At 39.1% G+C, this 26,099-nt stretch overlaps 1 protein-coding gene across 24 annotated transcripts; it reads left to right on the top strand.

Annotated features, from left to right (window-relative positions):
* Positions 1–541: 541 nt before the first annotated feature.
* Positions 542–22,447, top strand: LOC143863918 (uncharacterized). 24 transcript variants are annotated; one of them, XM_077374707.1, is made up of 15 exons: positions 542–945; positions 2,699–2,770; positions 4,695–4,777; positions 4,862–4,941; positions 8,617–8,747; positions 8,975–9,025; positions 9,157–9,285; positions 9,434–9,538; positions 18,695–18,779; positions 19,046–19,129; positions 20,107–20,498; positions 21,518–21,587; positions 21,721–21,821; positions 21,900–21,979; positions 22,109–22,447. In XM_077374707.1, exons 3-9 carry the CDS (start codon positions 4,759–4,761, stop codon positions 18,768–18,770), a joined length of 591 nt encoding a protein of 196 aa, XP_077230822.1. In that variant the 5' UTR covers positions 542–945; positions 2,699–2,770; positions 4,695–4,758; the 3' UTR covers positions 18,771–18,779; positions 19,046–19,129; positions 20,107–20,498; positions 21,518–21,587; positions 21,721–21,821; positions 21,900–21,979; positions 22,109–22,447. The 24 variants fall into 24 exon arrangements, 18 of the variants coding, with proteins under 18 accessions (XP_077230822.1, XP_077230829.1, XP_077230824.1 ...); XM_077374714.1 differs by having other exon boundaries at positions 21,721–21,791; XM_077374709.1 differs by having other exon boundaries at positions 21,721–21,787.
* Positions 22,448–26,099: the final 3,652 nt, after the last annotated feature.

A 26,099-nucleotide genomic window follows, 5' to 3' on the forward strand; every position in this document is an offset into this window, starting at 1 on the left:
TACAATTACAATGGAATCTCCCAAAACATAGTAGCACTATAGCACACATAGATAAGCTAGCCTTAATTCTTCTACATACAGGAATAATAATTATTTTAACAAAGGTTAGGACGTAAGCGGTAAGCATTATCACAATCAGACAATAGGCATTGGAGTAGATCTATGGGATGTTAAGAGTGAAGGGGGTGATTTTATTCGTCAGGGAGGGAATATAGGGAATATTACTGTGCTTTCATATTTGCTTTTTTTTTTTAGTATTTATAATTTAATATATATGTGAACCGGTTCAGTTCTCGGTTCCAAGACTCCAAACCCATAACCGAACCGGCTAATGTCGGTTCCCAAAATTTGGAACCGGAACCGAACCGAACCGTCAAAGACTAGACCCGAACCGAACCGAACCATATAGGCTGGTTCGGTTCTTCGGGTTAGACCCGACCCATGTCCACCCATAGCCGTTTGGATAGGCGGATTTTGGAGTATTGGATTTCCTCAAATTTGTAGATTAGAGAAAAAAAGAAAAAAGAGACCAGTCGTCCTTTTATGTTTTCTCGCTCTCTTTTTTTTGGACACCAAGAGAGCAGGAGATCGTAATGTTCTATGAGATTTCTAAAACCTGGATTTCTTCCTTAAAATCCAAGAAATGCTGTCTGGACAGCACACAACAGCTTATCATGAACCCTCTCTTACACTATCCAAACGGTGTATTTTAGTGGTAAGGGGAATGATATTCCCACGAGCTAGGGCATGGCCTGTTCATCAGCTCCCTCCATCCTTTCCTGTATATCTGCAACTCCCATGGCTTCTCTAGCACCTCCAAAGATCTTCTCCCAAACCCTAACCATTCCCAAGACCTTCGATGGCCTCAGGAAATCCTTTCATCCTCGCGCCACTCGCCCGTTCTAGGCGTGCAAGTCTTTGAGAAGGAGTTTTTCTGTGAAGGTTGTAAGTGCATTCGATTCCCAGGTCTTGGGTCTGTTTTGTTTTGTTTCATTTCTGAAAGGAATATAGGTTTTTTTTTTGGATTGCGTGGGTTTAAGTCTCAGGGTTTATTTTTGGTGGGTATTGTGGAGAGATCTGATAATTGTAATTTCTTGGTGAAATGTGTTGTTTCCCGCCAGCATTTTCGTTTGCCACCCTTTTTATTACTGGGTTTGCTTCGCCAAGAGTGATAGAATGAGAAAACCAAAATTCAATGATCGAATTTAAAACTGTCATAGAAAATGTGGGTAACCATCCAATGCGGGGAAAAGAGGTTTGGCAATGTCAAGGATTATGGAAACATGGTACATAGACGACCCAGAAGATTAATGTGTATCAGTGTTGCCTTCTGATAGGGTATACATAAGGATGATTCAATATTAACTACTTCTAACCGTTGTTAAAAAATAAAAAACTTACAAAAAAACATAATAAGTATAAAATTAAATGTTTGAAAGAAGAAATATTGTATAAATGAACATATTGTACCTGTTTGGAATGAGAAATGTCTCATCGAAAAACTGTTTCTTCCTGCAAAAATATTTTATTTTGTGTGGTCACAATGAAAAAGCATCACACACAAAATACATCTTATTCCTCAATTCAACTAGTAATGATTTATACAGACGCATTTGGATGATGAACTGCTCATGCTTTTCAGTGTCCACATCCAAAGCCCAATATGGCTTAAGGCCGTACTCGATATGTACTGAATACTGATATCGTAATCATTTTCGTTCTTTTGACATTAAGGGGGCCAGTCTCAGTTAGTAGGCCTCGGACGAGAACTCAACCAGCGTAGACGGGATTCGACTTGCGTGAGTCAAAGATTGATGAAGTCAATTGTTAAATATCTTGGATTAGTCAAAGGAGTTTTTGACTGATTTGGTAGGCAAAACTAGGACTCGGCATATCATTAAAAAAAAGGGCTTGGATGAGAACTTTGGCCAAGGTTAAACAGAGTTGGCTTAGATAAGTCAATGATTGATGTGGGGAGTTTTCAGACAGTGGCCTCAATCCAAATCAGGAGCCCAAGCATGGCTGACATAAAAGTTGGAAGCAACCTCCCCTCCACCACATGATGATTCTCCATAAAACCATAGGGGTTATTTCTATCATCATGGAAGACCTCAGATACTCTGATGTGACCATGGTTTCTCTATATTGTTTACTAGATGTTATCAAACCATTTGGAGGTGATTCCACGGGATCCATGGTCCATGGGGGTCCAATGTCCGAATCAAGCTGCCAACCAGTTAGAAGGAGCTATTTAGCAGTTATATCATCAAATAGCTCGGTTCCCCCGCTCTTTCTGCAGCGCTATTCTTTCTTCCACTTTCCAAGCCATGATTCCAACACCTCCTAAGAATTCCACTATTTGGCTCCCAAGTTTTTCCATATGGTAGTGTTGATCTAGCTCGATAACAACAACTCCAAAGGTTCATTGTATTGATTTCCATGTTTTTCATAGCTAAATGACTAAATGAAGGGAACTTGGTTTGCAGTCAATATGGCTGTACATAGATATCCAAAGAGAACAGACACTCTTAACATCACAAATTGTAATTTATCTCAAGAGGTGCTTATATGGTATAAACCATTCTGTTATAAACCATTCATGGTTTTGTTAATGGCGTTCTTTAAAGTTTCGATGGTTTTCCTTCAAGCATCTGATTTAGGTCATCATTTCTTTCTTTCTTTCTTTGTCCTTGCACAGAGCCTTCCATTGGTTGGGAACCCGGCACCTGATTTTGAAGCTGAGGCAGTTTTTGATCAGGAGTTCATCAAGGTAAACAACTTTTAAGTGGCCCTTAACAGTGACTATATTGCCCATTCATCTGCAATCAAGAGAATGCAAATGAGATTTCTATGAAGTAAAAATATGACACAAACACAGACTCTCTCCCTCTCTCTCTCTCTTGATAGAAAAATATGATGTATTCCTTCTCATTTTATTATCTTTTATAAAATTGACCTTATCTCGTCTCTACAAAATCATGGGTTTCTCACTTGCCATCTCACTATATCACTGTACATGTTCGAACTTCAAGTGATTAATCGCGTACACCATCACCTGATGAAAACTTTTACTGTTCACGACTTCTTAGTATTATCATGTATATTTTATTATCACCCATATGGTACATCTAGAATCGCCCAATTATTTGTCACTGTTTTATTTATTTTTCTCATTCTTAAACAAATAAATTTTTGACACTTTAGTACTGCATGTAGAATCACTCTTCCAAAAGTCAGTCAGAATTTGAAACATTTGATATTTTATACTAATATAGGGGTAAGGGATTGTATAATAGATATATACATACATATACACAAGCATATGTCTAGAATCTAGATGTATGCATGATGAAATTCCATTCAGAAAGTTTCATTATCAACTATGGTAATGTTAGAAACACAAGGAAAATAATGGCTTACATGTTTTTTCATTTCTGCAATTTATAAGCTGATCAAATGTTGCTTGGCAAAATAAGTGAATTTAGGTAATTTGGGTCTGTACCCGAAGGTTTACTTATGTGGCCTGGTGCTCTCCAAGATTGATATATCTTTCTCTCTATGATTAGTTTGACACATTGTTTTATGTAAAAACCAGAGAAGATTTGGTTTGTTGGTCTCCAGTGTTGGAGATCATATATATTCTGTAGAAATTGTCTCTGTCATAAGCACTTGTAAATTGTGGTTTTTAGTCTTATGTTAACTTCCATTTTTCAATTTGGAAAAAGGTAAAGAGGGCTGCTAAATGCCATTATTAATAAACTAGACATTTTCTTTGGGGAATTATGTCAACCGTCCTTGTTTTGATAGCGGCACTATATAGAGAAAAGAAACCAAGTAAAAAAAAGCATCAAACATCTGGCTTGGTTTCAGTTTTAGTTTTGGTTGCCATGGAAAGGTAAATGTTTTGTTTCAGTTGGAAATTTTGGTGGAAATCATGTAAAATCATGGAAAGGTATGGAAACATGCAAATGATAGAATTTTAGATGAAACTTCAGTAAATGCTAGAATTAGCATAAATACACACTTAGAAATCTTCACATAAGAAAGACGACCATCCATAAGTGCTTAATAACATCGGACACCTAGGAACATGCGATATCGCACACGTCTGATAATTCAGTATACACCACATTTCCCTTGCGATTCATGTAAATTTTTATACATAATACATACACCTAGGAACATGCGATTCATGTAAATATTCATGAAAATTTTTTTATTCATGAAATTTTTTTTCTTATTCATGAATTTTTTTTTCTTTTCATGAATTTTTTTTTCTAAAGGATTCATTTAGCCGACCTCAACTAGCCTGGGACAAAGGCTTTGTTGAGTTGAGTTGAGAATACATTCACCACATTTCATATGCAAATCATATAAATATAATTATATAAGGCATACTATATAGTATACCACTAATGCACTTACGATTTTGGGCTTTGTATGTGTTTCGGTTTCGGTATTGTTTCGGTGGGGACAGAAACGGGGACATTTCGGAACTTGTTGGTATTCCTGCTAATTATAATTTGGTTTTGGTATGCATTTCAGTTTCGGTATACATGGTGATTATAATTTGTTGTTTCCAAATCAAATCCTAAATTGAATATGGAACAAACTGAACCTCTTGGTACATCCCAAAATGTTGGATTTGAAATTTCATTCTGGTTGATAAGGCTTATGTGTGTTCTTTGTCACAGGTTAGACTCTCTGATTATATTGGGACGAAATATGTGATTCTTTTTTTTGCATCCACTGGATTTTATGTTTGTTTGTCCCACCGGTAAGCTTGCGGCGTATCCCTCATGTGTTAATACCAATCTGAGTCGAAAGAATCACATTCTTAAAACTTTTTCTCCTTTTGCAGAGATAACTGCTTTTAGTGACCGGCATGCAGATTTTGAGAAGTTAAACACAGAAATATTGGGTGTTTCTACTGACAGCGTGGTAGGTTGATCCCTCCTTTTTTTTAAACATGGTTTGATGATATCACCATAATTACCTTTCATCGAATAGTATGTTGAGTGATGAAAGATTCAGATGCTAATTATTGGAAATCAACTTGTGTATCATGCAATTTATTGGCTTTTTCTAACCTAACAGTCCCTAGTACATCATGGGCCTAGTGTCACGGACCTTCGGTTTGGGAGCAAAGTCCGTGCGGCACTTGCGTTGTCTCACAAGCAAGTAAGCCTCGCAAGGTTGTGAGGATCAAACCTACAAAACAAGCAGAAGGAAAAATGCTAAGTTTACAAGCAAGCACAAAATAATGGGGCACACGAATAGGCAAATGCTGATCTTTATTGCTGAGTCTTGAACAAGTTACAATAGGACTAAAGCCAAAAGGACTACTACTCCTAATGGTCCCCGATCACCCGTTGACTAGAATGGAATCCCTGCTAGGATATGCACTAGCAATGCACCACTCGATGGCCAACCAAGCTCTCAGGGTAAAGAGCTTTAGCAACCTACGCACTTAGCGGCGAGTGGCAACCAAAGGTGCTATAAATGACAATTTCTCAAGACGCAACGAGACGATGTACATTTCGGATGTAATACCGACTACATCCCCACTACAACATGTACATTGGCATGACTCTTACATATTACATTGATAGACCAAGTCACGGGCCATAGGCCATGCGAACAGCGCTAGACGAAATGGCCCCGTGACACTCCCCCACCCAATTACATCGACGCCCTCGTTGACATTACATCCATGTAAACCCGTGCTTGATCTTCTGTTAGGAGGAGCTTTTCCTTGGGTTCCCAGCTGGCTTCTGATTCTGGTAGAGCTTTCCACTTCACGAGGTACTCCGTTGTTTGCTTTCGAGAAGTCCCCCGCGGCACGATGCGTTCAGCCATGATGCCCTCAACTTCTCGTGTGAAGGAAGTTGCATGCAGTTCCTCGCGGACTGATGTGTTCCTGCTACTATCTTCGTTATCCGCTCGATATGGCTTTAAACAACTTGCATGGAAGACATGATGGATCTTCAGCCAGGAAGGGAGTTGGACCCGAAAGGAGACTTTTCCGACTCGTTCAAGGATAGGAAAGGGGCCCTCATATTTGCGAACCAAGCCTTTGTGTACCTTGCAAGTGAATTTGAGTTGGCTTGGGTTGAGCTTGAGTAACACCAACACTAAGTCTCCAACTTTGAAGTTCTCTGGCTTTCTATTTTGATCTGCCCACTTCTTCATCCTTCTAGATGCTTTCTCCAAGTAAGCTCTGGCGATATCTGCATTTGTGTGCCACTCTTTGGTCATATGATAGGCAGGGGGACTGCTCCCTGTATAGCTGGCCGCAATGGAATGAGGCGTAGAAGGTTGTCGACCAGTTGCCAGCTCGAATGTGCTCTGGTTGGATGCAAAACTCCTTTGCAAATTGCAGCAGAACTGGGCCACATCGAGGAAGTGGACCCAATTCCTCTGATTGGCAGAAACAAAGTGTCTCAGATATTCTTCAAGAAGGGCATTGATTCTTTCCGTTTGTCGATCAGCTTGAGGATGTAGACTGGTAGAGAAGTTCAGTTTCGTCCCCAACAACTTAAAAACTTTCGTCCATAAACGGCTCGTAAACCTTGGGTCTCTATCACTGACAATGTTTTGAGGTACTCCCCAATACTTCACAACATGACTGAAGAATAGCCTAGCTGCTTCCTCTGCATTGCAATGCTGGGGTGCTGGGATGAACGTTGCATACTTGGAGAATCTATCCACAACCACTAAGATGGAGCCAAGCTGTCCCACCTTAGGTAGATTAACAATAAAGTCAAGGGAAACACTCTAATAAGGTCCCTTTGGCACTAGCAATGGGTCCAAGAGTCCGAATGGCTTATTTCTTTCCACATTATCCTGTTGGCATGTGAGGCATGTTCAGACGTATTCTTCCACATCGTCCCTCATTCTGGGCCAGTAATAGCTCCGTTCCAACAAGGCAATGGTGCGGTGTATCCCGGGGTGCCCGGCCCATAGAGTATCATGGCATTCCCTAAGAAGCTCCTTCCTTAGGTCTCCCCGGGATGTACAATCAGCTTCGCTTTGTGACAAGGAGGCCTTCTTGGATCCAGAAACGTCGCGCTTTTCCTTCCTTCACAAGTGGAATTAAGGCTTTATCAAAGGGGTCTTTCTCAAGCCCTTCGCTAATACAGTCACGTAGATTGCTCTTTAATTGGGACATGGAGGCTTGTTCTTCTAGTTTCATCGTGGCCAACTCTGCCTTTCGGCTTAGGGCATTTGCAACTTGATTAGAGCGGCCTGGCTTGACTCAAGTATCATGTCGAATTCTGCCAAGAAGTCTTGCCAACGTGCCTATTTTGGCGATAGTTTTCTTTGGGTATGAAAATAACTTGTGGCTACATTATCTGTCTTCACCACAAACTTGGAGCCAAGGAGGTAGTGCCTCCAGACCCGTAGGCAGTGCACTATAGCTGTCATCTCCTTTTCCTGCACCGTGTACCGTCGTTCAGTATCATTGAGTTTGCGGCTTTCATAAGCAATGGGGTGTCCGTCCTGCATGAGTACACCCCCTATAGCATAATCAGAGGCATCAGTCTGGACCTCAAAGGATAAGGCATGGTTTGGCAATTGCAACACAGGTTTCTCCATCACCGCACTCTTCAAGTCTTTGAAGGCTTTGTCACACTTCTCGGACCATGACCAAGGGCGGTCCTTCTTCAGTAGGTCTATTTAGGGTGAAGCTCGACTAGAATATCCCGATATGAATCTTCGATAGTAGTTCACAAGCCCAAGGAAAGATCTAAGCTCACCCACCTTGGTTGGAACCTGCCAGTCTTCAATGGCACGAACTTTCTCGCTATCCATGCGAATTCCTCCTCCACCAACTTCATGACCGAGAAACATGATTCGTTCTTGAGCAAAGGAACACTTCTCCAATTTCACATAGAGCTGGTTGCTTCGGAGTACATCAAGAACTTTTTTCAAGTGCTCTACATGTTCTTCAAAGATATTGTTGTACACCACGATGTCATCAAGATACACTACCACAAACTTGTCTAGAAAGTCATGGAACAAACCGTTCATCAAAGTGCAAAAGGTTGCAGGGGCATTTGTAAGGCCAAATGGCATGACCAAGAATTCGAAGGCGCCATATCTTGTCACACAGGTTGTTTTAGGCTCGTCTCCCTTGGCAATCCGCACTTGGTAATAACCAGACCGTAGGTCTAGCTTAGAAAACCACCTTGCTCCTCCCAATTGATCAAGCAAATATGCAATCAGGGGGATGGGATATTTGTTCTTAATAGATTACCTGTGGAGACTAGGGGTGGACATAGTTCCGGTTCGAACCGAGGAACCGAACTGAACCGAACCGGCACATATGGTTCGGTTCGGTTCGGTTCCATATGTATATGGTTCGGTTCCGGTTCAGAAATCTGGGAACCGGTGCAAATTCGGTTCGGTTCTGGGTTTGGGATTCCGGAACCGAGAACCGAACCGAGAACCGACCTCACCTTAAGTGCCACCCCTCATTTGATAAAATCACCCCACTCCCATTTTAATTCACCCCCTATAACTTATAAGTTTTAACTTAAAACTAAAAAGTTAAAAAACGAAAATATTTATTCGCAAATCAAACCAGAAACCCTAGTTTTCTTTTCTCCACAGCTCCACTCCCGCGGCCGCCGCTCCCTCCTTCTCTCTGTCTCTCTCGTTCTCTCGCCGTTTCTCGCTTCTCCTTCTCTCCGACTCTCTCGCTCCGAGTCTCCGACGCTCTCTGCAAACCGCAAGCCCGCAAGGTATGATTCTCCTCTCCATCTTCTTCCTCTCTCTCTCTCTCTCTCTCTCTCTCGGGTTTTATCCCTCTCTCTCTCTATTTTCTTCTTTTTTCTAACCCTTGTTCTCTCTTCAGTCGATTCGAAGAAAGAAAGGAAAGAGCGAGAGAGAAGAGGGGTTTTTGGCTTTTCAGAACTCTCTATTTTCTTCTTTTTTCTAACCCTTTCTGCTCATGTGTTTGATTTTTTAGGAGGTCTAGAGGTGGAAATGGCTGCAAGGTTGGTGATGACAATGGAAGCTTGTGAGTGTGATCTTATCTTGAAAAATTGAAGTTTCAAGTAAAGAAAAGGGTTGTTGGAATTAAACAAAGATATGGGTTTTTAATGAGGTTTTGTTTTTGTTTTTTTGGGTTTGGGGTTTTGGGTTTTGTAGGATGTTGATGTGGGAAGATGGGTTTTGTTGTCCATGGGTAGCAGAGTGCTTGGAAGAGATTGATGGTGAGGATCCAGTCAGAAAGGCCTTCAGCAAAATGTCCATTCAGCTGTATAATTACGGAGAAGGGTGGGTAGGTGTTTTCTTTTCTAATCTTTTTTTTTCCCAAGTTCCATTTTAGAAGCACTTTTTTGTTGTTTTTTTAAATGAGAATGATAAATAAAAAAGAGATTTTATATGATGGTTTTGTATTTCTTACCATTGTTTGATTGAACAGGTTGATGGGGAAGGTTGCTTCTGATAAGTGTCACAAATGGGTTTTCAAGGAACCTTCTGAATGTGAACCCTACATCTCTAATACTGGCAGAGCTCTTTTGATGCTGTATGTAGAATAACCAACTTATGGATTTGCTTTTAGAAAAATCAAAAAGAGTTTGTAGCACTCTGTCTCTAAGAAACCAGCTGATCCCCATTGTAACATTGTTGATGACGATGGGGATGACTCAGGTGCAAAGATTGCCCTGCCATTATTTGTTTTCCATCTTGTCTTTCACTTTTTGTTTGTTGGGTTTATACGTGCTGTGATTTTCTGGACGACATCTTGTTGATCAAGAAAATCAGCTGGCTACTTAAGGCTCGAATTTCATGTTGAACTTGATTTTATTTTTATTCTGTTTCTTCCTTGTATCGAGGGAGCCCACATTGTCTTTGTCCCATGTTGAATAGAATAACCAAGTGTAATTCATTATTCATATATAAACACTAAACAGGGCCATTGGTGAAGGTTGGGTAAACCCAGAACCGAACTGAACTGAACCGATTATATATGGTTCTGGTTCGGTTCGGTTCCATACATATATGGTTCGGTTCTGGTTCCAATTTCAGAGAACCGAATATATATGGTTCGGTTCTGGGTTGAGCCCAAAACCGAACCGAACCGAACCATGTCCACCCCTAGTGGAGACTGAGAACATCACCATACACTTCACTCTATTCATCCGTTACCGCCACCACAACATTTGTAGCACCATTGTCCACCCGGTCAGCTCGCTTTGGACAACCCTGCTTGATGTGGCCATATTCCTTGCAACAGTAACATTGCACACCCTTTCCGCCAACCTTGGATCTTGACTTGCCTTTTCCTGATCCCCTGTCAGACGACCTTCCTCTTTGATTCCCACCATGAACAACCATCTCATGCTCTTCATGTCCACCAAGAACAGGTTTCTTCCACTTCTCATTCGCCAAGAGTGATGCCGTGACTTCCTCTAACTTTATTGTATCCTTACCATACCACAAAGTCGCCACCAGGTTGTCATACGAATTTGGAAGTGAAGAAGTAATAGAGCCTTGTCTTCTTCCTTCAACCTTTTCATCAACCTTGTGGAACTGATCCATAAGCCCATTGAACACCGTGATGTGTTCCAAAAGATTCCCGCCTTCCTACATCTTCAGCACGTACAATTGCCGCTTCAGATACAAGCGGTTGGCTAAGCTTTTTTGACATGTAAAGCTTTTCCAACTTCTCCCATAACTTAGGCGCATCTTCTTCTTGCATAACGTTGAACATAACGCTATCTACCGGACATAGTCGAATCATGCTGATCGCCTTTGACTCTATGTCTTCCCACTCAGCATTCGTCATCTTTTCCGTCTTTGCATCATTTCCTTTCAACGCCTTAGCCAATCCCCCCTTTTTTTTAATGGTTGAACTAGGATGCCCTTCACCCTGACATAGGGTGAAACTGCCCTTTCCGTCAAATCTGTCGATGTTGAATTGAGTGGGATTACTTTGCACTAGCTTCACCTTGAACAAGAATCTTTCTTGACAATCTTTCCACTCCCAAAGATCGCTCTAACCACGATCCAACCACAACACCCACGATCACTCAACCGGCCTCGTCGATTGCTCCGACCACGGCTCCGATACCACTTATTGAGAAAATCCACGGGCAAATCAATTCGATCGTGCACAAATTAAACGAAAAGTAAAATTAACATCTGCAAGCCACAAGATGAACACCAAGAATTTACGTGATTCGGCCAAGCCTACTGCCACGGCCAAGAAACATGATCTTCCACTATGAGAAAAAACAATATACAAGGATTACAATGGATTTCACCCAAAACCCGCAACACGTTCCTTGCTTCTCAAACCCAAGACCGTACACACATGAGCGTAACCCAAGAGAAAACACACAAGAGAAAACCACAAGAAAAACCCCAAGGGGAACTAGGAAGAAACCCAAAGGTGAAACCTACCTTCTCCCTCTTTCCCTTTCTCTTTTCTCTCTCTCCCCTTGTCTTTCCTCTTGGCAGACACACCGGAGAGAACACCCTCGCCATTCATTCCTTTTCTTCAAAAAAAAAATAAAAAATCAAACCTCTTTTATACATAGGTTTTAGCAAAAACCTAGACAGAAGAGTTTCTATTTCTGTCTCCCCAACGTCCATGGGAAATAAGCAACTTTCCCAACACATTCATTTGATGGGCATAACGTAACCAGGTTGTCCCTTGTATATAATCTCTATAGGATGATGATAATCCTTTGATTAGACTGCACATTATAGAATCCATCTTATTGAGTTGTGGCCCATCAAATCAAATGAATGGCTTGGATCATCTTAAGAAGGGAGCCCCACTGTACTTTCACATGACACATCATCCAACAGTTGTTAGTGAACCCCTCTCTCATTGACCTTTTTAATAGCATTTTTTTTTTCAATCCAAAAATTACTTTCTTGATATAATTTTTTGATAGAAATTTTCTCTTTCCCGTATGTTTGATGGATGAGATTTCATCAGAGAGAGTATTTTCTTGACAAAAAATATTTTATATCAAGAAATTACTTTCTTGATATAATTTTTTGAGGCTAATGCTTTCAGCACAACCATGCTTTTTTTTTTTGGTAAATAATGTGGGGTTTGGCGGGACCCCAACCAGTGTATATATAAGAGAAAAATAAGGAAATTTACGTCCGATAATAGTTGTCTCCGAGAGAGTTGTGAGATACAATATCTAAAAGAGGCGAGGGGATTTGATGAAGAGGGATATCCTCCCCCTTTACGAGGGCGATTCGGTTTCGATAAGTAGTCAGCGGCTTGGTTTCCCTCTCTCCAGATGTGTGTAATCTTCCAACTTTGGAAGCTGGCGAGAGTGCTTTTGAGGGCCGATAGAGTTTCTAAGAGTCTCCACGAGCATTTCTGCTTGCCATTTAATATGTTGACGGCGAGAAGGGAGTCTGACTCCACCCAAATCCAATTCGCATCTTTGCTCTTGGCAAGGAGGGTTCCTTGATAGATTGTTTTCCCTTCCAATTCATATTTCTTGGGGGTCGTTGTCCAGGGAGGAGAGGCCTATAATCTTGCATCCAGTGTCTCGGAGAATCCCTCCAATGGCAGCTGGAGATCCGTTGAGGGATGCATCCGTGTTAATCTTCCCTGGTTCAGGTTTTCCCCAAATGCAAGGATTGGGAGTTGGGTCTTTGGTGAGAAGGCTGCAATTTGGATTAGTGGCTATGAGTATCGTCCAACTTTAGAAAAAACGAGTCTATCTTTAACAATTTGCATCACTAACATGAAGTCAGTTTACTTGTTTTGCTGGATTCTTTCAAAGACTAGCATCACACTCCACCCAGATATGATAGATTGCAGCTTTAAAGGCAATTCTAATTGCAATGGCAATTTGACCGCTCCCTTTGAAATGATTTCTGATCCACCCTTCCTCTTCCCAAAGGCTGACTTCATCGACACTTGAAGTGTCTGAAAAGAGCTTTCCATATCCAGGCAGAATATGAACATCGAAAGAATAGGTGGCTTGTCTAAGGAAAAGTTGATAGAAGGGGGAAAAACAAATGATCACGCAACGTCCGCAAGTTATAGTTAGAATCACCCACCGAATTTCTAGAGTCACTACATACATAAAGTGAGGATCATAAGATAATAAAGTGATTAGCCAGAAAGTAATTTTATTAATAAAGCTAGAAAAATAAGAGATTCCAACCATGATTTGAATTATTTAATCTCTAGGTGACCCAAAATGGCAACAAGAAATATATGTTGCAGACACCATCAATCCCATAGTAATTAAGCGAAGGGAAGAAGTCTAGAATCTGTAGTAGTAAAAATGAATCTCACAGACACTTATCAGAGTATGCGCCAATTAGCAAGTAAACGTTTGGGAGAAGTATAGGGTAGAAATAGAAATGAATTACTTGTCAGACCACCTTGCTCCACCTACACCTCAGGTGATAAATTGAGGTCATATGGAACTGGTCGAGGGCGCACAGACCCAGCAGAGGATACGAACTGTGCTGCTCGTAGAGGGCGCAATGGGACATGCCCAGTAGGGGATACGGACTGTGCTGCTGATGCCGCATGTGCCTTCTTGGCTGGCCGACCTCGTCGTGCCTTCTTCGTTGCCGGCCATTCCTCCTCTTCCTCACAGCTAGATCTCTTTATACCATTAGAAAACTGTGCTTTAATATACCTTGTGGTATTAAGGGCCTTCTCTTGCTGACATTCCAAAATTGATTAAAAAAAATTAGTATGTTCCAAAATAGATTAAAAAACTAGATAAAGAATATATGAAAAAACAAACAAACAAAACTACATACTTGTTTTTCCATTAAACAAAGATGTTTGAGTATAATTTATGGAACGAATTGCTCATTGGGCAGCTGTTGACTATTCAAATCAGACAAAACCTTCTCCGGCAAGGTTGCCTTGTATTTCCGAACAAACGAATCATAGAGTTGAATATCTTTATTGTCCAACCTGGAGATATGGGAAATGTTATTAGCACTAAAACATCTGATCTTGTAACAAAGTCAACACAAGAGAAGGTTGATTTAGGAACTATAGAAAAAGAAACAGCCATGTGGGTCAAAAAACTGCAATCTGCCATAGTAGTACCACAGTCGAATTTCCAAATGCCAACAAAGATTTAATTGCAAATGATTTATAATATTGAAGAGCATCCAAGAGGTAACGAAAATCATCCGGAGAAAATTAAAGGCAATTATGTGGAAAAAGAGACAATTAAAGCAATTCAAACATATCCTTCAAATATAGTAGTAGAGTTGATTGCAAATGAAAAAGGCAATCCTAATATTGATGAGAATACAGGAGACAATGAAATATATCACCAAAATCATGGATTCCAGACTGAAACCTGTCATTGGCAAACTAATCAGGCCCTCCCAATCCGCATTCATCAAGGGTAGGTTGATTCAAGACAATATAATGTTTACCCATGATCTTCTTTTTTTTCTTAAAAGTAACGAAACGAATTTGTTCCCACCAAAAACCAAAAGCAGCAGGGGACAATATGTCCCGCAGAATACAACCCGAAAATGATGGCCCACGGCCAGGAAGAAAATACAGAATCCAAAAAAAGAAAATCAAGTGGTGAACTCGGATTGGGTATAGTTTAAGATATGAGGTTCAGCAAGATTGGGTATGTTTACCCATGATCTTCTTCATAACTTCCATCTTCTTCATATTTACCTTTCCGATGGAAGTTGTGAAGAAGATCATGGGTAAACATACCCAATCTTGCTGAACCTCATATCTTAAACTATACCCAATCCAAGTTCACCACTTGATTTTCTTTTTTTGAATTCTGTATTTTCTTCCTGGCCGTGGGCCATCATTTTCGGGTTGTATTCTGTGAGACATCTTGTCCCCTGCTTTTGGTTTCGGTGGGAATAAAATCGTTTCGTTACTTTTAAGAAAAAGAAGATCATGGGTAAGCATTAATTTTTTTTAAAATCAGCATACCCTTGATGAATGCGGATTGGGAGGACCTGATTAGTCTGCCAATGACAGGTTTCAGTCTGGAATCCATGATTTTGGTGATCTTATGATTGCTTATCTCCTTTATTCTCATCAATATTAGGATTGCCTTTTTCATTTGCAATCAACTCTACTACTATATTTGAAGGATATGTTTTAATTGTCTCTTTTTTCCACATAATTGCCTTTAATTGTCTCCGAATGATTTTCGTTACCTCTTGGATGCTCTTCAATATTATAAATCATTTGCAATTAAATCTTTGTTGGCATTTGGAAATTCGACTGTGGTACTCTACTATGGCAGATTGCAGTTTTTGGACCTACATGGTGGTTTCTTTTTCTATATTTCCTAAATCAACCTTCTCTTGTGTTGACTTTGTTACAAGATCAGATGTTTTAGTGCTAATAACATTTCCCTTCTCTCCAGGTTGGACAATAAAGATATTCAACTCGATAATTCCTTTGTTCGGAAATACAAGGCAACCTTGCCGGAGAAGGTTTTGTTTGATTTGAATAGTCAACAGCTGCCCAATGAGCAATTCGTTCCGGAAATTATACTCAAACATCTCTGTTTAATGGAAAAACAAGTATGTAGTTTTGTTTGTTTGTTTTTTCATGTATTCTTTATCTAGTTTTTTAATCAATTTTGGAACATACTAGTTTTTTTTAATCAATTTTGGAATGTCAGCAAGAGGAGGCCCTTAATACCACAAGGTATCTTAAAGCACAATTTTCTAATGGTATAAAGAGATCTAGCTGTGAGGAAGAGGAGGAACGACCGGCAGCGAAGAAGGCACGATGAGGTCGGCCAGCCAAGAAGGCACTAGCAGCACAGTCCGTATCCCCTGCTGGGTATGTCTCATTGCGCCCTCCACGAGCAGCACAGTCCGTATCCCCTGCCGGGTCCGTGCGCCCTCGACCAGTTCCATTTGACCTCAATTTATCACCTGAGGTGTAGGTGGAGCAAGGTGGTCTGACAAGTAAATTTCTATTTCTACCCTATACTTGTCCCAAACGTTTACATGCTAATTGGCGTATACTCTGATAAGTTATGTGTCTGTGAGATTCATTTTTTACTTCTACAGATTCTAGACTTATTCCCTTTGCTTTGATGGTGTCTGCAACATATATTTCTTGTTGTCATTTTGGGTCACCTAGAGATTAAATAATTCAAATCATGGTTGGAATCTCTTATTTTTCTAGCTTTATTAATAAAATTACTTTCTAGCTAATCACATTATTATCTTATGATCCTCACTTTATGTATGTAGTGACCCTAGAAATTCGGTGGGTGATTCTAACTATAACTTGTGGACGTTGCGTGATCATTTGGTTTTCCCTTTTTATCAACTTTTCCTTAGCCATCCATATGCAGGACATCAATCAGATAGGTTTTTTTTTTTGTTGGTTGATAAGCTGGGATCGAACCCCCAACCTCATGGTGGAAGTCTAAAGCTAGAGGCTCAATCCCTTCAACGTGTATGTTGGTGATGGAAATAGCATAGAAGGAAAATAGCATGGGCAAAGGTTTTTTTTTTTTTTTTTTTCCTGAAAGAGAGTGGAAGTTTATTGTAAGATAAAATGTACAAGTCATCTACATAGTGTAGTTTGGGATAAGTAGATCAATTCATCGAAAAAAAAAAAAAACCAAGTGGAAATTACTGTCAATAATCTTCTATGTAATCTGCAAATTCGTAAATGAAACTCAAATCAAATATGTAAGGAATTGAAAGGAGTTGAGTGGTACAGGCAACAATCCTTAAGATAAATTATTTCCCTCACCTCAGTCGGTTATCTCCAGGATACAACGCTGGTGAGGGAGGGTGGGAGAGGGATAAATAGGAAAGGGACTGAGTGAGGAGAGGGTAGGAAAAGCTTGAAAACCAAGAAACAAAAAACTCTACTCAAAATATGATTGGCTTTCTCCTGGGTTTTCAGCCACTTCACATCCTCTACTCATTCATGCCCTCTCAACTCTCTCCTTCTCCCATCTACCTTTCCCTCTCTCACCACTTGGAGAAGCTAATTTATCGCGAAAAAAAATTCCCGGCTAGTGAATCGAAGAGGGCATTTCGTTGAATGGCTGTTCCATGAGAGAGCAGCCACATAGGATGAATTAAATGACTAAGACAAAAAGTGAGGCAATGTGGTTGCTCTCTCATGCAACAGCCGGCCCGTGAAATGCCTTCTGCGATGGTCCCTAGCAAATCCCTAAAAAGAGTTTTATTTAGAGAAAAAAGAAGGTTGTATGGCCTTTTGGAACCGTGATAAAAACTTTTCCTGGAAAACTCTTTCCTTGAAAGACTCTATCTTAGGTTTGATAATGTTTTTTTGTAGGTAAAAATATTCCAGAAAAAACATTAGAAAATTTTACTGATATGATTATCACCTGAATATGGCATGATATATATATATATATATATCTACTACTATAAAGAGGGAAGGAAGTTTTACTGTTGACACCCACGTGTTGGTCTCTTCTTCTTCCTCAGCCAATTTTTTGCATTTCCTGAATTGTTGAAAAAAGGGAAAAGTCTAAAAAAAAAGAAAAATCACCCACGTGTTGGTCTCTCCTTCTTCCTCAGCCAAAAAGAAAAGAAAAGTGGGAGACCTGTCTTGCGATACGGATAAAATCTCGGCTCTAGCTTTGTGAGATTTTGAAAAAAGAGCAAGAACTCTTGATATCATTCTCGGCGAGATCTCTCTCTCTCTCTCTCTCTCTCTCTCTCTCTCTCTATAATCGAGGGATATCATTCCCGAAATTTCAGGGATTTTGGGCCACCCGTTTCTTCCTGAGGCCAATGAAAAAATCCCATTTCTTGTGTTTGTTAGGGCAACCTCATCCCGTATGAAATCTGGAAATTTCGAAGGTTCAATGGTTCGAAGGTATGAACCGAGAGATGTTTTTTGGCTTACTTACTTTCCCCCTTCTTCCTCTTCTTCTTAGGTTTCCTGGCTTCCTTCTAGAACATCGGGATTTTTGTATTTTTCTTCATTTTCCACTTCTATTTCTCTAATTTTTTTGGGTATTTTATTCTTTGTAGGTTTGTTGCATTTTCTGCTTCTTCTTGGATTTAGGGTCTCATACTCTCAAAGCCTTTTCCCTGTCTAATGTTTCCTCTTCTTCTTAGGTTTCCTGGCTTTCTTTTACATTGGGATTTTTGTATTTTTCTTCATTTCCCGCTTCTATTTCTCTAATTTTTTTGAGTATTTTATTCTTTGTAGGTTTGTTGCATTTTCTGCTTCTTCTTGGATTTAGGGTTTCATACTCTCAAAGCCTTTTCCCTATCTAATGTTTTGAAATACATTGGCTTTAGGGGTATTTGTCTCCTGTAATCTGACCATCTTGAATGGATAAAGTTCTTGGGTGGTTTTTTAACTTGGACAGAGGCTTTATAGGTATTTGTCCCTGTACGAAATCTGAGATAATTTCCTACTTTCTTCAATGGATGACAATTTCGCATGAAATCTTGGGTGTTTGTTTATATGGATTAGTCATTCAGTTGCATGTGTAAAAGTGAAATACTTGACTTTAGTTGCATTCCAGTATACTTTTAGTACTTTCACTATTTGCATAACCAACTATTTTTGCTAGAAACCTATTCTCATGTACAGTTATGTGATTTCATAGACCAGCTTCATTCTATTGTGATTATGTGATTTCAGGAACCGAAATTTGTATTTGCACAGCTTATAAAGTAGAAATTCAATGTCCAAACCTGACAATATACTTGGAATCAGGATCTGGAGCGCGGTTTTCATCTCCTACGAAGCGATACATTCAACCTTCTTAAGGTTGTGTGTAGCTGTGGAGTAGCTTTCAACTGTGGGTATTGCGGATTTGAATTGGCACCCTGAAAACATAATAGTTGGTAGCAGCAGGCACAACAGATTCTGTCTTTAGGCTCCATTTCTTTCGACGCAAAATGGGCGTAAAAACCAAATTTTGCGCACATTTTTTACACTAATAAATGGGCATAACATTTCTTTTACGTCCATTTTACATCAAGAGAAACGGACCCTTAATTGCATATTTAAAAAAAATTAGCAGAGTATTGTAGCTGAATGGAATTGATATCTCCATTGTCTCAGAAATACTTGAGCCTCAGCATTCAGCAAGAGTTGAGCGAGGAGGGTGCTGCTTCTCCCAAGGTATAGGGTGCTGCTTCCCCCAAGGTATGTTCCTCCCCAATTCCTTTTCAGTCTTGCAAATCCTCATGGGTATCTTCTCTTTATGTTACTATGGATGGTAGCTTTTTATTTTATTACACAATGGATGGGTGTTTTGATAATTTTTTCATATTTATCTTTGTAGACGAAAGTGTTGATTTGATATGTGATGACAGTTCCCATTCGAAGATTTTGTCTCGGACATGAGTTTTGATGTTCCAAAAAGTAGATAGAGAGTTCTTTGCATTGGCAATTGATTCTTGAATGTAAATTTAATGGTCTTTAATAATAGTCCACCCGCTCCGGCAGATAGTTGATCTTAGGCTTTATAGGAAACAAAAAAGTACAAGCATGTTTATTTCATGTATGCATAGCATTTTTATTTGGCCATTTGCTGTCATTCTTTCAAAAGTCCACCCCTCCCACAAATAGTTGATCTTGGGCTTTGGATCGCTATTTCCAATCATTCATCGACACCTTTTTCTCATAATTGTGATCAAATTCATGACTTTTTTGAGCTTTTCATGGCATTTGGATCTATATCCTTTTTTTTTCAGAGAATTTACTGCAAATGCTGCTTTGAATATTTATGTCATGAATGATCCGTATTTCTGAATGTTCTATTAATGATTCATGTCATGAATGATTGAATCATTTATTCATTTTTGAGCCAAGCAGAGATGAAATTATAAAGCAAAACAATGTATGTAGTTAAGCTTATATTTTCAGAACCACTTCAATCTTTGTCATTCTGTTATTGTCTTGATGATTATTTGACTGGTCCCTACGTTAAGCTCAGGTAAGGTGATAAAAAGATGTCTTCAATCTGTTCTTTATGGTATTTCACCAAATGATTAGGGATCTCAATGGTTCCAACAATGATCCCCTCTCCATTTTTCAGCCACATTCTGAATTTTTTTTCGGCTTCCATCTTTTTGCCAACATTTTACCAATGCATCTTCTTCATTTTTTTTCTCAAACAGATTTAAAGCACACTTTTTGGGTAGCATCCCGTGCATTGCACGGTGGGTGGCCATTCATATTATGATAGATGTGGCCTCCTTCGCTGCGTCCCCTTCTCTGAACCCGCTTCTCTATTCAGGCAAATTCCATGCAGATTTCAAGAAGAGCGAATGTAATATTCATGCTTGGATTGCATGAATGGAGCCCTCTATTCTCTCTGCCTTGCTTATAAGAAAAGACCCAAGAAAAGGACAGTCCAGATCAGTTTACGCAGCCAATTTCGATGCCTGTGGTTTATAGGATGTTCTCCTCTGACTCGAAAATGACCATAGGATTTGGGTGAAAAAGCAGCTAATGGAGATGGAGTATTCCAAACCAACCAGAAATCCTAAACGACAAATTATTTTTCATGGTAAGAGAAAAATACTCTTTTAACTATCAAAATTCCAAACCTCTAAATCTAAAATATTCGATTAAATCTAAAATAATTTATCGATCATTTTCTCTCTCCCAAATGTTTCAATCATTTCCTTTCTGAATGTTGAAAGGTTTTCCTCCTCCAAACATTTCCAATTTCCTTCTCCAAACATTTCCAAGAAAATCCTGCAATCCGAAAATTTTATTTTGGGCTAATTTTTTATGTAGAAGAATTTTCCTTTTCCAAACATTTCCACAATTTTCCTGGTTTCCAAACATTGATTTTCTTTAAAAAAATTGATTTGACCATGAACTTAGAATAGGATTAACGTGATTGTGCAAGCTAGCCCCCTCGATCGAGTTAGAGTATTTGAACATGTTTTAAGATAAAATTTAATGAAAAAACTGTTGGGTTATTGAAAAAAGTTGTTAGGTAAATGTTGTCTTGTTATTGAAAAAAGTTTGGCAATCCAAGTTTCTTTGTCGTTTGTGCATTCGACAGAAAAGAGGCGTTTTATATGTCCACGCGTCTCTCTCTCTCTCTCTCTCCACACTATATAGCAGAAGAGAAAAGCAAGAAAATTTTGGATTTATTTGGAAACTCAGTGGATTTAACACGTGGAGTATTTTTATATTTACCATTACTGCCCTCCCAGATATCCTTCCATATAAGGTAAAATCGCCCTTTGATAGGGTATTTTTGCCCATTCAATAGCTTTCACCTCAAGGTATATCCGCAAATCTTGCCATCCATCTCTCCAAGCACAGCAGATGTCCCTTCTTTCTTTTTGCGTGTTGACTCGGCGAGAAGCTGAATACAGAGTTAGGGTTTTGTTCTCCGTCTCCTTTTTCTATCTAACTTTCTTTGTCTTGGTACCTCCCCATCTCTCTTAAAATTGCTTCACACGTTAAAATCAGTCTGGAGAAAACCCTCATCCCGGCATCGCTGTAGCTCTATATCTCTCGGCTTCGATTTCATTTTATTCTTCTTCTTACGTCTTTTTTTTTTTGCAGGGTTTTCTTTTCCACTGCAGCAAATTTCCTTTCTATTTGGGTTATTGAGATGGTGATAGCTTCTTCCTCTGTAAAGCTTCTGTCTCATTTAATTTGTTGATGACTTATTAACATTTTCATTTTCATTTTTGCTGCTGCTTTTGTCAAAACTTGTGATTTTTTAAATTTATCAATACATGGTTCTTGCTTTCTTTTCACTGCAGCAAATGGAGAGATGGGCTTTTTGTGTGATGCACACATGCATGAAGCAGATTTACACCTTTGAAAGTGGTTGGTTAGTCTTTGGTGACTTCCCATCTCTAAGGTTAGAAACCCTTGAGGTTCCCCTTCCCACCATTTTTCGTTTTTAATTCTCTGCATACTGTCTTTGTGTGCTCTAAAGGATCTAACAGCTATAGAAAGATTTGAAAGCTCTACCGTCTTTTTCTTATATCATTACACTACCCATTGCGTGCTCTATAGGTAAATATCTTTTTTTCCCTGCTTGTGGTCCTCCATTTCTTATAGCATTACATATTCTTCTTCTTCTTTTTTAATTTGATGCTTCTTTACATCTTTTACTTAATGTGTTTTTTCCTTACATCTCTGTAGAAAGTTACATGAACCCGTAGGATGGAGAGGGGGATTGCTAGAGGAAGATTCTTACATCTCTGTAGAAATACCTTTTTCTTTTCTCTACGATCCTGATACATTGATGCATATCTTGGTGCAAGATTAAGCTGTTGTAGAAGGCATGGTCTCAGGCCTAATTCTCTCTCATCATCTTTTATACCTTAATTTTCCCTTCAAAATTTTTATTATTCTATCTGCTTTCTGAAACTCTGTACATAAAATGCATGTTCAGGGTATTGTTATGAATTTCTTACCAGTGAGAGAAGTATTTGAATATTTACCAAGGGAAATAAAAAGATTCAAACATTGTATTTTGTATTTCCTTAGATATCATGTATCCTTATCTTTATTTGATTGGTTTTTTTTTTTGCATTATTGGGTCTATGTATGTGTCCTATTCATGGATATCCACCTTTGGGTGCCTTTGGAATATTGCAGTTGAGTTCACATCTAAATGAATCCTTCTACCCCAAATGTTTTCCCGTCCACAGGTTCAGAAATTTTGTTCGGTCTTCAATTTCCGGTCGGATTGGTGATGATTATAGGGTCTTCAGATACTCTATAATGGGTTTTGAATTTATGTTCTTCTAAGATTTGATGGTGGGTTTTTGAGTTGTTTGAATCAATGAACTTGGACTTGAATGGATTCCAACATTGGAATCCTTCTTTGATCATGCTTTTGTTACAAATTTGGGGATTTTTTTGGTAATGTCGAATATGTTCAGCGGTTTAACTCTTTTGATTCAGCTATTGTTACAAGTATGTGCATTTTTTCCTTAATGTCAGAATCTATGACAATGTTTTTTCTTCTTTAATATGGCTGGTGTTCCAAATTTGAATTTGGATTTTGGATTTTTTTCGTACTTGCTCATCGCTATGCCAAATTTGTTTTCTGTTTTTTTTGGTTTGAGCATGTGTCTCCTCAAATTCCTTGCTCATATTTTAACAGGAAGGCCCTTTTAAACCCATTCTTTTATCTGTCATTTATCTTTTTGTCGCCCCCGTGCATCGCACGATGCACGGGGTTTCTTACTAGTGTGTGTGTATATATATATATATATATATATATATATATATATATATAGAGAGAGAGAGAGAGAGAGAGAGAGAGAGAGAAGGTTTCTACACACTCGTGTAGATAAGTTATCTACACACTAGCTTAAAATACAGTGAAGGGCGTATTGTTTAGGTGATCCAAACCATTCATTTGATTGGTCCTCATATAGATAGTGTGTCCACAAAAAATCAGCTCCATAAGATCATCCCAACCCTACGATTTGGGAGGACAAATGGACGTGTATAAACCTTCACAAATCTGTCCATTTTTTGCCTCTACGGTTCGAAGGGTTAGGATGATCCTATGGAGCTGATTTTTTGTGAACACCCCATCTATGTGAGGGCCAATCAAATGAATGGTTTGGATCACCCAAACAATGTGGGCCTCCACTGTATTTTAAGCTAGTGTGTAGATAACTTATCTACACTTGTGTGTAGAAACCATTCTCCCTCATATATATCTATCTACTATATAGTAGAAGAGAATTTTTTGAATTTTTTAAAAATTCTATGAGAATTACACATCACTTTTTTTGACTTTTTTAAACAAATGCACCGTCAACCCACATATTTTCAATCCTACCCCCTCCTTTATGCTTTTTAACGAAGGCACCCATTAAAGCCACGTAATTTCAATCTAACCCCCCTCCTTTATGCTTTTTTAATGAAAAATCTATAGGGTGATCTTAACCATCCGATTGAAGAGGAATTATGGAAACCTCTATAGATTGAAGGGCTAGGATCAGCCTATGGAAATGATTTTTGGGGCACAACCTATTTATGTTGTGTTCCATCACATGTGCGGTTTGGTCTATACAATTCTTTGTCGGCCCGTTAAACATACTTTCTTTCTTTTTTGTTGGGTGTGAATTAAAATTAAAACTCCAATTTCAATGTAAACGCTTGCCATTCGGATCCGTGGGAAAAATATTAAAGTTTCTTCTAACTTTTACATTTTTATTAAGAAATAAGAAAAAATAATGAGTTATCAATGTAAGCCATTGTATACCCCCTTGCAAGGCTACCGACTTATATTTTCTCACTCGGCCTGCATAGGTCACCGTAAACTAAATATTATGTTATCATTATTTAACAATATGATCATTCAAATCAGACCCAACATCCTAATAATATCCCATTTGATGAAAAATGCAGACCTCACCCTCCGATTTCACCTTGGATAAAGATTTTTAAACTTAAAAACATTAAGAAAAAATTTGCCATATTCAAGAAATTTTTTTCCTGATTTTTGAAATTCGACCAGTGGGTTTTATACAACTTTTCTTTTTCCTGTAAGAGATGTGGCTATCCAATCTGAGTTTAACTATGCTTGTGTTCAAAAACCATTCTCAGCAGGCCCTTTTGCACTGTTTAACTGCGAGCAGAATGAAAAAGATAACACTTTTGTAAGTGGGGATATATGTTTTATGCCTCAACATTTATTCCACTTTACTCGATTAGCATGCTTTAGCCTTTCTGTTTTTGGCATGCTTAGACTCAGGTAGGGTAATACTATATTACTTGCTTGAGTGTTGAGCCCACCCGTGGTTTTTATATTTTCAGACCTTAAGTCCATCCCAATAACGGCTTATTTAGAATATTATTTAAATTAGAGAGACATTATGGTCTTTTTATACTTAAAGCATATCTCCAAGTGCAGCCCTAATCTTTTGTAACCGAAGACTACACACAATAGAGGAAAGAGGAGGGGAAATTCGCAGGGGATGCGAAGTCCCGCAGGCTCTCTCTTGAAATGTTCAATTCGAAGTGCTGCAATTATACTAGAAAATAAATTTTGGTTGGAGCTGGAGTGAGATGGATACTATCTATCCCTATCTCATCACCACAGGTCACATGCTCACATGAATCGATCTGATCCCATCTCATAAGTCTAGTCTATCTCGTCCCACAACATTGATTAAACCGACAATCGGAGGTTGATCCGTGGTCCGATTTAGTTGATTTTTGGACAGCGGGTTTGTGACTTCCTGATCAACATTCTGAACGGAATTTAGATCCCCCCACCCCCGACACACTCTCGTTGGGGACAACAATTAAAAAGTACAGATACAAGGTGGGCCTCACCGTAGTGTTTTTCTTCAAAAACACATGCAACCACCACTGTATGCACATGACAGTGTATTTTTAAACAGGGCTTGCCCATAAAATCATCTCTATAGGATGATCCTAACCCTTTGATATGTAGACGGACAACACTATAGATGAACCTCTATTGATCGAAGAGTTGGGATCATCCTATGGAGAATGTTTTAGGCGAAAGTCTATTTACATTGGGGCCTAACAAACGAACGGTTTGGATCTTTGCAAAGGTGGGCTTCAATGAAATTGTTAATAAATACGTGTTATACGATGTCCGTACATAGATGCAAGTATTTTTTTTAAAAATAGAGTTGGACCTACCTTGTTCAAAGATCTAAACCGTTCAGTTGCCGTGGCCTAACGTAAATGGGCCATTCCCAGAAATCAGTATCAATGTGAATAGGTCGTTGCCCAAAATTCAGCTATGTTGGATGATCCCAGCACTTTGATCTATAGAGGTTTATATATGGTGTTGTCAGTCTGCATATCGGAGGGTTAGGATCATCCCATGCAGAAGATCGATTTTATGGGCGAGGGCCAACAAATGAACAGTGTTGATGTTTTAATAATGTGGGCGCAAATGATTTTGTTTTTAAAATACACTTTATACGCTGTTTGTACATTGTCTGAATCAAAGATCAAAACCAGGGATTTCCATAAGCCATTTTATCTAGGGATTTGCCAGACAACAAGCTCGATTTTTACACTAGATAGGAGCATCGCAGAAGGCATTTTGGCTGTTGCATGACGAAGCAGCCACATAGGTTGTATGCAAGTTAGGGCTTAGGGAATGGAAAATATGATGAACTAAATG

The sequence above is a fragment of the Tasmannia lanceolata genome, unplaced genomic scaffold, assembly GCF_043159265.1.
Source record: "Tasmannia lanceolata isolate RefF3 unplaced genomic scaffold, GAP_Taslan_0.1 ptg000044l, whole genome shotgun sequence".
Lineage (NCBI taxonomy): Eukaryota > Viridiplantae > Streptophyta > Magnoliopsida > Canellales > Winteraceae > Tasmannia > Tasmannia lanceolata.